The following is a 12,223-nucleotide window of genomic DNA, read 5'->3' on the forward strand; positions in this document are numbered from 1 at the left end:
CCACACCTGGCCAGTACTTTTTTAATTGAGAGGTAGCTACATGAACATGTTTGCTTTGCAAAATTCACTGAGCTGGCCGGGCACGGTGGCTCATGCCTGTAATCTCAGCACTTTGGGAGGCTGAGGCAGGCGGATCACAAGGTCAGGAGTTCAAGACCAGCCTGACCAACGTGGTGAAACCCTGTCTCTACTAAAAATACAAAAATTAGCTGGGCGTGGTGGCGTGTGCCTATAATCCCAGCTACTCAAGAGGTGAGGCAGGAGAATAGCCTGAACCCGGGAGGCAGAGGTTGCAGTGAGCCAAGACTGTGCCACCACACTCCAGCCTGGGCAACAGAGCAAGACTCCGTCTCAAAAAAAAAAAAAAAAAAATTAGCTGGGGGCGGTGGCTCATGTCTGTAATCCAAGCACTTTGGGAGGCCAAGGCAGGCGGATCACAAGGTCAGGAGATCGAGACCATCCTGGCTAACACGGTGAAACCCCGTCTCTACTAAAAATACAAAAAAATTAGCCAGGCATGGTGGCGGGCGCCTGTAGTCCCAGCTACTCAGGAGGCTGAGGCAGGAGAATGGTGTGAACCTGGGAGGCGGAGCTTGCAGTGAGCCAAGATCACGACACTGCACTCCAGCCTGGACAACAGAGCAAGACTCGATCTCAAAAAAAAAAAAAAAAAAAAAATCACTAAGCTATCACTTAGGATTTGTACTTAGAAGCAGGATATCCTGACTTCTATTTTAGCATTTGGGAAGAGAACAGGGCCTGCAGATAGAATTCCATGGACATGGAAACGGTCTCTAAGGGAGGAACAATAATGAGAAAACAGCAGAGGGTTCAGCACTGAGCTCTGCAGGTTTCTGATTGATACTACTCACCAACAATCTGTGCAGAAGAGATATTCTTATCAGCATTAATGTCATCTACCTGAAACACAAAGATTGTTACCAGAGGAGACAGCAATAGTGTCACTGGAGAAAGTACTGGTGTAAGCCCCTGTGTTTCCAAAAGTTAAGTTGCTCACCAAATGCAACAGAGCCTGTTCCAAAGAAACTGCCCCTGCATTTTTTCCAATCAGGTAGATACTATGTTGAACTCCTTTGATTTTGAGACAGGGTCTCCTTCTGTCACCCAGGCTGGAGTGCAGTGATACAATCACGGCTCACCACAGCCTCCACTTCCTGGCCTCCAGCCATTGCCCCGCCTCAGCCTCCTGCATAGCTGGGACCACAGGCATGCAGCACTATGCCTGGCCAATTTTTGTATTTTGCGTAGAGACAGGGTTTCGCCACGTTGCCCAGGCTGGTCTCGAACACCTGCCTAAGCCTCCCAAAGTGCTGGGATTACAGGCGTGAACCACCAAGCCCAGCCCCATGTTGAACTCTTAACTGCCAAGCAGAGAAAAAAAAATCCTTACCATACTAAGACAACTTTAATGATACTTTCACCTTTGGGCAAAGGGAAAGCATTCTTGAATATATCTTAAGAACCAAGTCCTCAAATACTGATGAAGATTTTCGACCTCATTCCTACCAACAGCTGTGGCTTATGTGACGCATGCAAAAGGAAAGCATAAGAAAAACTCAGGCCCAAGGTAGAACACATCAGCTACAGATGGGAACCAAAGGAAAGAACAGAAAGCAAGCTCAGGAACAGGAAGATCTTCCTAGATGAGTAATTTACACAGCAAATGCCACACCAATTTGTTTCTCAGTAAAATACTAGATGGAGACAGGTCTCAAAAGGCCTACAGTAACTGAAGAAACAAGGCTGGTCAAAAACAAGTAACCTGAACCACCTACAGTTCGAGGTATTATATTAGCTATTCATTAGCAAATTTTAACTAGAATACTAAAATGTGAAATCAATGCTGTCGGCCGACATGTAACTGGACATTTCTGATTAAGATCAATCTGGTCACTCTTCCTCTACATGTGTTGAGAACACATAGGACTAACATTTTAATAATTATGATACTTTAGCACCACGATTGTATCAGCTCAGTGTGATTATCTGCCTAGTCAGTCAAAACAACTGGTTAAGTGCCCTCATAGAGCACTACAACTTTCTAAGAAATCTGCAGTTCCTTCCTGATTCCTGGCTTAATTGCAGACAAAGCATTGCCACCAATGATACTGCCATCACCACCCACTCCACATTTCCAGGGTAGTGTTATAAAGCAACACAAAAATCCCAAAGCAAAAATGATGACAGTACTAGGAGTTGATCAAAACTCTGCCTTCCCTGTGGTCATTATTTTGCTCGCTCTTCATGGCATTCACTCTCCTGTTGCTTATAAAAGAGGCTCAGGCACTTACAGATTCATACGATGGGGGAGTTGCTGGTATCTGAGGTGGATGAATATTGGGAAAGGCCTGATAAGTCCCCATTGGCAGTCCATTGAAATCTGACTGTAAGAGGAGAAAGGCAACATCAGAGACACTGCCTCCAGTTTGCAATCTCAAAGGTTTGGGTATGGGAAGGGAGAAAGAAATACATTTATATTCTCATACTAAATATATATAAATATTCAAGATCCTTAAAAATGCCCAAAAGGACCACATGTGGTCAGGATTCCAGATTTTTAAAGATCTAGAGCCAAAGGCTATTCTTTATTTAATCAAGTGCTTCATTGTTTAGAAGGGAAAACTCTAATGAGACTTTCTTACTACCAATGACCATCTTATCTACAAAGGTTGTTCTGCCTGGTAATAATTGGTGGTTTATTCATTTGTGGAAAAAACTACTAGTATGACTATAACAGATCCCAAAGATATTCAGTAAACCTATATGAAAAGTGTTTTTCTAGCACCAACTCTATAGATTTTCCTACAGCTGAACTAAAAGACCTTCTCTGAATCCAATGTGTTTTTTCCCCACAAGATGACTGCCAGCTAATACCAAATGTTCTTACTGCTAATGGCTCCTGACAACCTATGATTCCTGAGTGTGTTCACAGAGCCAACTTGTTATCTATAACATTTTCTAAAGCTTACATCCACACTTATGTATACTTACTGGTCCCTTTGGCAGTGGATATGAGAAAGGCGTATTTGCAGATGGCATGGGCATGGGCATTGGCACCGTTCCATCAGGTCCACCAACTGGTGCTGTGAAGCCACCACCCCCTCTTCCAGGGCCTCCTTTCTTCACATCATCTGTGAATCCAACATCAATAAGATCTGTCTCTACCCCAGGAGGAGCTTCTGCCTGAGAAAAAAAGAGAAACCCAGGTCATTAACCCATGTCCAAGGCCAGGTTCCCCAGAAAGCGGAGTCTGAGATGGAGATTTGCATAAAGCAAGTTTACTGGAGTGCTTCTGGGATCAACACCTGTGGGGGAAGAAAAGGCAGAGTTAGGTGGAAGGAGAAGTTGGGCTGCAACACAGTCACAACAAAGGCCTCAGCCAATTCCCCAATGACTTCTGCAGCTGGAATGGACCTGATGGTGTTTCCAACTGTGGGTAATAGGGATGTCTGAGCAGTACACACCAAAGCATCCACCACACCCCACTGACCTTAACTGGCGGATGTTTTTTTTTTTTGAGACGGAGTCTCACTCTGTCACCCAGGCTGGAGTGCAGTGGCAAAATCTTGGCTCACCACAAGCTCTTCCACCTCCTGGGTTCAAGCCATTCTCCTGCCTCAGCCTCCCGAGTAGCTGAGATTACAGGTGCCCACCACCACACCCAGCTAATTTTTTGTATTTTTAGTAGAGACAGGGTTTCACCGTGTTAGCCAGGATGGTCTCGATCTCCTGACCTTGTGATCCGCCCGCCTCAGCCTCCCAAAGTGCTGGGATTACAGGCGTGAGCCAGCCACTGCACCTGGCCAACTGGTGGATGATTTTTTATCCCTGTATCCTCAGCTTTCTGTGCACTATCAGACACATGGTGGGTACCCAATAAATGTTTCGGGAACTGTTTGGGTCTTGGGCATTTCTTGCTATGAACAGGAGGTTTCTCAATTCCTGAAGTTCACCAAAAAGTAGCAGTAATAGTGCCATTTTACATTTGTATCAAGGTTTTGACCCTCTCAAAGTGTTGTCATTCATCTAATTCCTTAAGTACCCTGTGAGATATGCAGGCACATTTATTGTCATAAAGGTACTAACTGGACAAAGGCTTAAACTCACACAAATTTAAGTTGGTGCAAAGAATATTTTTTTTTGTTTTCCAAAGAAGGTCATACCTACAAACTCATTTTTCTTTGTATTCTGGGATAAACTTACCATGACCACAGAGTCAGGTTCATAGGGTACATTGTAATTCTTTGCAATTTCAATCAGGTATCTCTCCACCAGGATTTTGGGTGGGGCTTCCACACTCAGCTTGTGCATTAGCTGTAAGTAAAAAGACCCAGGGCTAAGATGCATGTATACCAACCAGCCTAATCCTCACCTCACTATGTGAAGTTAGCTCCTCTCATTTTACAGGTAATATTGAGGGAAAAAAAGGTTCAGAGCAGTTAAATGATTTTTTTCAGAGTCACAAGACACATCAGAGGACCCAAGTCTCTCTTTCACATTCTCATTACACATGACCCAGATGCTGGCAAAAGATGATACTGCTGCCTTCCACAGTTCAATTCATCCACCCTTCTCCCCACCTCACTTCCAACCTTCACAAATGACACGAGGCATACCAAGTGGGAAAGTGGAGTCAGGAATGACAGTAACCAGAGGAATTGGGCAGGTGTTAAGGACTGGACCACACTGCCAGCCACACAGCTGTCCTCCTCGCCCCACTATGAAAGGTGAAACCCCATACTGAGCAATACAGTGGTACCCACTAGAATTGCCACAAGCAGTACAATAAACTGCTCCCACACACTGCCTTCATGTTTACCAAGTATGTTCATTACCCTGTCATTCACAGTTCCAATCTGGTTGGTCCTACATAGCTTGCCATATTCCTTGCTATACTTGGCACAGAGCTGATCAGCAACCTAAAAAGAAAAAGGACAGCAAATAAAAATAGAGACCACTCCAACGGACTGCTTTAAGCTTCTTCCTGGCAACAGTAAACACGCGTCTATTACAAGATTTCCAAAACACTGGAGTCTGCAAAACCTTAAGGGGTATGCATTAATCCACTATTTGTTCATCCATCCATCCATCCAATGAGCAGCACTCGAGTGCCAAACACTATCATGAGTATTATACAATATAAATAAAATGAACAAAACAGATACTGTTCTTACTCTTATAGAGTCTTACATTAATCAAATTGTACAAAGTAAAGTTTCCTCTTCAAAATTTCCCTTGTTAAAGAATAAATCATAAGTGTTAGAAATAAGTTTCTTTTAAAAGACTAACTTCCTTCAAGCCTCCTTGCTTTGTGCTAATAACTCTTTGTTAAGCCGTATCCTATGTAGCTGTTAAATATAAGAAATACATTCTATGTCCTTGTACTTTAACCAAGATATCTGTGCTAGATGTGCTCACAGGCAAGTCCCAGCTCGCAGCCTATGCCCCTTCCTTATTTGGGAATGTTAGTACTTTTCTAAGTCTTCTCATAAGCAAGTTCCTCTTTTCCTTTCTTCTCCCTTGCATATATCTATTTTAAAAACTTTTAAAACCTTTAGCCAAACGGGTGTAGCCCAGACTGTGAGGTCCAGTTCCAGCCAATGGAATCAGGACACAGCAGTAGGGTCCAGATGTATAGAATATAAATATTTTTACCCCCTTTGTTCAGTGTGCGCTCGCCATTGTTCCATCTGCAAGGAGCACCCTTTCTGCAGAAGGTAAAAATTGCCTTGCTGAAATAAACTTATATTTGAGTGCTATTTCTCTGTGGCACTGGGGAACAAGCATTTCTAACAAAATAATCACACAGATAAAGGTACAACTGCAACGACAGTAAGTGATACCAAGGGAAGGTGCACCATGCTATCACCAGCTTCTAACAGCAGAATCAAATCTAATCAGAAAAGTCAGGTAAGGCTTCCTGAGGGAAGTGATGCTTTGCTGAGATTTAAAGGATGACTAAGGCCAGGCATCGTGGCTCATGCCTGTAATCCCAACACTTTGTGAGGCTGAGGCAGGCTGATCACTTGAGTTCAGGTGTTCAAGACCAGCCTAGGCAACGTAGCAAAACCCTAGTCTCTATTTTTAAAAGATACAAAAATTAGCTGGGCATGGTGGCACGCACCTCTTGTCTCAGCTACTCAGGGGGCTGAGGTGGGAGGATGATCAGTTGAGCCCAGGAAGCCGAGGCTGCAGTGAGGCAAGATCGTGCCACTGCACTCCAGCCTGGGTGACAGATCAAGACCGTCTCAAATAATAAAGGATGACTAGGAGTTAACTAAATAGGGAAGGAAGCGCATTCCAGGAAAAGAAAACAGCAGTGCAAAGGCCTCTGGCAGAAACAAACACGGTCAGTTCTCAAGCCTGCAATCAGCCAGTGAGCCTCTAGTGCAGAGGCCAAAGAGTGTGGTAAGAAATGAAAAAGGGAGGTGGGAGCCAGACAATGCACGACCATGTAGGCTGTATCAGGGAGTTTTGTTTCTATCACAAGAGCAACAGAAAGCTACTAATGGGCTTTAAAGCAAGAGGATCGGAGCTGTGTTTTGGACAAAACCCTCAGGTGGTTCTGATGGAATGGTGAATAGATTAAAAGAAGCCAAAGTAGGAATAGGAAGAATATTCAAGAAGCTACTCTCATTTCCAGATAGGAAACGACAGTAGCATTGGACCACAGTGGTCCCAACATTCCAGAAGCCCAGTAGGAGAGTTCTCACTGTTCATTATGAAGACTTTCAGGGGTACCTGACACCTATGATATAAATGGCATTTGTCTTTTATGGTTTTTGTTTTGGCTGGTTTATACTACACAGAGATTTTTTTATTCACATTAATTTATCACTCTGTTTATGGCTTTTGAGTTTTGTAACATATTTAAGCCTTTTCCAAAATTAATTTTAAAGGCGTACAGAAGAGACCAAAAATGGCTGAACATGGTGGCTCACGCCTGTAATCCCAACACTTTGGGAGGCCGAGGCAGGCGGATCACGAGGTCAGGAGTTCGAGACCAGCCTGGTCAACATGATGAAACCCCGTCTCTACCAAAAATACAAAAAATTAGCTGGGCGTGTGGCGGGCACCTGTAATCCCAGCTACTAAGGACGATGAGGCAAAAGAATCGCTTGAACCCAGGAGGCAGAGGTTGCAGTGAGCCAAAATTGTACCACTGCACTCCAGCCCAGGCGACAGTGCAAGACTCCATCTCAAAAAAAAAAAAAAAAAAAAAAAAGTCTACATATGCATCAGTTGCCTCTACTGTCCCTCTTCTCTGCCCACAAAACTCAATTACTATCCCTGGTACCCTATTGGACTATTGGAAGTTTATTCTCTGGGGGGAGTAAACTAAAGGGACTCGAGTCTACACACAGGAGACAACAGTGATACTTACAACAGAAGAATTAAGTGTAAGTCTTCTATGTATCAAATAGATTTTTGGCTTCCTTCTCCACTGGGCTCTCAGAAATGCTGGCAGCTAGCTTATACACTCGACAGAAGATAGGAGGATTCTGGAGAAAACGACCAACCCAAGGAAAGATGACTAGTTCCTCACAGTCTGGAATTCCTCCAAATAAGAGCTTAACCAGATCACTCAGCAATGAAGGCATCTGGCAGTAAAAACCCACCCATGCACACGAGAGGTTCCAATCTCCTTTTTAGTGCCTCACTCTTAAATGTAAACCGACAGCCAAGGACCACTAAATCTTTGGAAAGCCTCTACTATAAAACTAAGAAATAGGAAAAATGAACTTGAGAGAAACAAACATGACAGAAGTTTAAAAATAAACCATAATTAATATCCTCAGAGACTTAGAAAAAATTGTAGCCATGAAACAAACCATAAAAAATATTCAGAGAATTAAAAAGAGCTCTTGAAAAAAACCTAGAAAACAAGGAAATCTCAGTAGATGGGTTGAGAGATAAGAATGACACAGTCTCCTAGGAAATAAAACAGAAAGGCAAAGATGTAGAAAATAGAAAACAACACAACTGAATTTGTATCCTAGGAGTCAGTACCATATCCATGTTGTGATGTGCAATTTTCTGGTTAATGTCTGTCTCTTCTGCTGGACTCTAAGCTACAGGAGTATGGCTGGTGCCATATTTTGTTCACCACTGTTACCCCCAGCACTTACATAGCTCATACAATTTATTTAATAAATATTTCTGGAATTAATAAATAAAGCAAAAACATCTGTCACCTTAATGTTATTTTAACTTTACTGGTTTACAGTTGTATAAGAACTTTTCTATTTGCATAGAGTTAAATAACATTAAGACAAAACTGGAGATACACAAAACTTTGCTCCTTAAAAAAACTGCTCAAGTTTGCAAAACACTGTTCTATTCTACGATATAAGGCTGAAAGGGAGAAACAAATTTACAAAACCTATTTCAAAAGCAACATAAGAATGGTACAAAATATCTGGTCAAATCAGCAGAAGTAACTTATATTAACCAACCTTTCTAACAACATGAAAAGCTACAGACATCACTGAAACTACTTGTACTCACTATTTTCAACTCAGCCACTTCTGACTGGAGTCGAGGAGCAGCCCAGATCAATGTAGACACAGATTCAGCCAGACCAGAATCTAGTTCCCTAATCAAGGAAAAAAATTAATATAACATTCCTTAAAACAAACCAACAAAATCCTAGCTTTTGTTTCATATACTTTATAGCCTCCGAAGCTATTCTGTGAATCTCACTAGATTCTCACAATAACTCTAGGCTTCTAGCCATTTTCGTGATCTTATTTTACTTTTGGAGGAACTCAAAACTAGGCAACAAGCTCAAGGCCATGAACTCGGAAAATGGTTGAGCCAAGACTCAAATTTAGGCTTCTCAGTTTCAGATTCTGTATTTTCTTTTTAACAGGCCTTTCAGCAACTGTTAGGAAGCAGATCCTTGGGCATGTGAAATAGTCCCTTAATGCAGAAAGAGATCATATTACTCCTTTCTCAAATTCCAGAAATGATTTAGGTCTCTGAATCAAAATATCTTACTTCATAGACTGGATAAGGCCAAACCGAGCCAGCAGCAGGTCACAGTACAGCTCCAGGATCTCCATGGCCTCCACGAGGTAGTCTTCGCGGATAATGTGCTCCACACGGATCCGAGCTCGTTCATCTTTCCCAGCAGCCAGATAGTCAGCAATCTCCTTCCTTGCTTTCTGGGCCAGTTCCGCTAAGACACAAATCCCACTCCGATCTCACAGCAGTAGAGCACTTGCATCTGGCCTACAGACCAATCTCCCCCCAACAGGAAGAACTGGGTGTTTCTACTATATCCTAGCTCCTCTCCTTTAGCAAATCTACCCATCCCCTCTACTGTAGAATTTGCTACTCTGTCTAGGTGAGAAAATATAGCTCATGTGGCTTGACATTTCCAACTCAGGAGTCAGGTGACCTAATGCCACAACAACAGAGTATGTCCCTTTCTCTGCAAAAAAAGTACTCAGTCTAAAAGTCACAAAGGGCAGAAATGCATCCAAAGCTTAAAAGATATGATCCCAGGGCGGGCATGGTAGCTCACGCCTGTAATCCCAGCACTTTGGGAGGCTGAGGCAGGCAGATGACTTTGAGGTCATGAGCGCAAGACCAGCCTGGCCAACGTGGTGAAATCCCGTCTCTACTAAAAACATGAAAATTAGCCAGGTGTGGTGGCACACACCTGTAATCCCAGCTACTTGGGAGGCTGAGGCACAAGAATCGCTTGAACCCACGAGATGGAGGTTGCAGTGAGCCGAGATCACACCACTGCACTCCATCCTGGGCGACAGAGTGAGACCCTGTCTCAACAACAACAACAACAAAAAAATATGATCCCTAAGACTTCATAGTACTGGCCTGAAAGACCCATTACTGGGGTACTAGTATCCAGTGATTTATTTTTGGGGGAAAAAAGTACACTACTCACTTTTCTTTTTCTCCAATAGTTTAAGGCGATTTATGACTAATCTCAAATTCACTCTTAAGCGCTCAGCTTTAAATCCAGAGCCCAGCATGCTGTGCTGTTCCTCCTAGAAACAGAAGAAGCACAATGACTATTTTCAAGTCAACATTAGTTCAGGAACTAACACCTCTTAGGGGTGAATCATGTGAAACAAAAACAGAGTGTTTTTCTAATACAGGAAAATGACATGATCTAATTCACATTTTTTACAGATTGTTTTGGCTGTTGTAATGAAAACTGATTGGGGAAGGATAATACTGGAAGCAGGAAGACCAATGGGAAGGCTATTATTATCATCCAGACAAGAGATGGTAATAGCTCAGACTAGGGTGGTTAGCAGTGTCAGCAACTGGATTTGAAATCTACTTTAAAGGCACAGCTGAAAGAATTTGGTGACAGATGAAATTAATACCTAGATATTGGCATGGGGGTGGTGTGATAAAAAGATAAAGAAGCAGAAGGGCTCCCTGCTTCTCCCAAAAAAATCTCAACAGGGATGGCAATGGGGGAAGATGATTAAATTTAGACCCATAATTGAAAATATTTTCATCTTAACTCCCCAAATCCTGCCAACAAGTCTCAATTTTTGGGGAAAAGCTAGTACCCAAGAGTACAGAAATATCATTGACATCTACTCACATACAGGGTTAAACAAAGGGGTGAAAAGTCCAAGGAAAACACTGCTCTACAAAATTCTACAACAGAAGGCTCTTTACCAGGAATTTCACTGAATAGCAGAGTTACAGTAAACAAAACCACCCCTCCTCTATCCGCAAGACTTTAGGGTATACCATTGTGCACTGAGCACTGTGCATTCTATTTCAAAACAGCACAATTTCTATTTCTCTAAATTTAAATTCTGAACTCAAACTTAAAAACATGTAATATCCAAACAAAAGATAGGTCAAACAAAGTAACTGAAGAACAGACAAATCAAAAGAGCACCAAAGAAAGAAAGAGCAGTAGGAAAAGTACTTGTCTACTAGTGAATTAACCACTAATAAAAAACATCAGATGTGTTTTCCTTTTGTAAAATTGCCCCCAAAAGCCTTTACCCTACATTTAAGAATTAACCTAAGTCCCAGGTTAAAATGGGGCATTTATGTCATCAAGTATCTGGAATCCAGTAATTAAATTATGTTCAATCCATGCAATAAGTATTTACTGATTACCTGTATGTGAGACATTGGCTTGATGGAGATAAAAAGCATAAATTAAGGTACACTCCTGGCTGGGTGCGGCGGCTCACATCTGTAATCCTAGCACTTTGGGAGGCCGAGGTGGGCAGATCATGAGGTCAGGAGATGGAGACCATCCTGGCCAACATGGTGAAACCCCATCTCTACTAAAAATACAAAAAAAATTAGCTGGGCATGGTGACGCACACCTGTAGTCCCAGCTACTCGGGAGGCTGAGACAGGAGAATCGCTTGAACCCGGGAGGTGGAGGTTGCAGTGAGCCAAGATCGTGCACTCCAGCCTGGAGAAGGAGCAAGACTCCGTCTCAAAAAAAAAAAAAAAAAAAAAAAAAGGTACAACCCCTGTCCTCAAATGAACCTGTATTCTACTGGAAAAACAACAAACAAACAACAAAAACCGGCTGGGCGCAGTGGCTCACGCCTGTAATCCCAGCACTTTGGGAGGCCTAGGTGGGTGGATCACCTGAGGTCGGGAGTTCGAGATCAGCCTGACCAACACGGAGAAACCCCATCTCTACTAAAAATACCAAATTAGCCAGGCGTGGTGGCGCATGCCTGTAATCCCAGCTACTCCGGAGGCTGAGGCAGGAGAATTGCTTTAACCCAGGAGGCGGAGTTTGCAGTGAGCTGAGATCACACCATTGCACTCCAGCCTGGGCAACAAGAGTGAAACTCCGTATCCAAAAATAAAAAGCTAAATAGTAGGGTGTGAGTGTGGTGGCTTATGTCTGTAATCCCAGTCCTTTGGGAGGCCAAGGTGGGAGGATTGCTTGGGCCCATGAGTTCAAGACAAGCCTAGGCAACATGGAGAAACCCCATCTTTACAAAAAATACAAAAATTAGCCGGGCGTGGTGGCATGCACCTGTGGTCCCAGCTACTCGGGAGGCTGAGCTGGGAGGATTGCTAGAGTCCCAGAAGCAGAGGCTGTGGTGAGCCAAGATCACACCACAGTATTCCAGGCTGGGTGAGAGAGCAAGACTCTGTCTCAAAAACAAACAAACAAAAACCAAGAGCTAATTGCATGTAAATGACTCCTGTAACTCAATAACAACAA

At 43.0% G+C, this 12,223-nt stretch overlaps 1 protein-coding gene across 11 annotated transcripts in view; it reads right to left on the minus strand.

The window, feature by feature from the left end:
* IST1 (IST1 factor associated with ESCRT-III) overlaps positions 1–12,223 on the minus strand; it is an 82,183-nt gene that overhangs the window by 3,307 nt on the left and 66,653 nt on the right. For 7 of the 11 annotated variants that reach the window (XM_063597729.1, XM_063597730.1, XM_055100239.2 and 4 more), the window contains 8 exons: positions 9,935–10,037; positions 9,022–9,202; positions 8,530–8,617; positions 4,857–4,940; positions 4,225–4,335; positions 3,013–3,204; positions 2,313–2,405; positions 873–921 (listed from right to left, as the gene is read on the minus strand). In XM_063597729.1, coding sequence (XP_063453799.1) covers positions 873–921; positions 2,313–2,405; positions 3,013–3,204; positions 4,225–4,335; positions 4,857–4,940; positions 8,530–8,617; positions 9,022–9,202; positions 9,935–10,037 — 901 coding nt within the window. The remainder of the gene's footprint in view (positions 1–872; positions 922–2,312; positions 2,406–3,012; positions 3,205–4,224; positions 4,336–4,856; positions 4,941–8,529; positions 8,618–9,021; positions 9,203–9,934; positions 10,038–12,223) is intronic. The other 4 variants (XM_055100241.2, XM_063597732.1, XM_034940613.3 and 1 more) reach the window with 4 other exon arrangements.

Source organism: Pan paniscus, chromosome 18 (genome assembly GCF_029289425.2).
Source record: "Pan paniscus chromosome 18, NHGRI_mPanPan1-v2.0_pri, whole genome shotgun sequence".
NCBI lineage: Eukaryota > Metazoa > Chordata > Mammalia > Primates > Hominidae > Pan > Pan paniscus.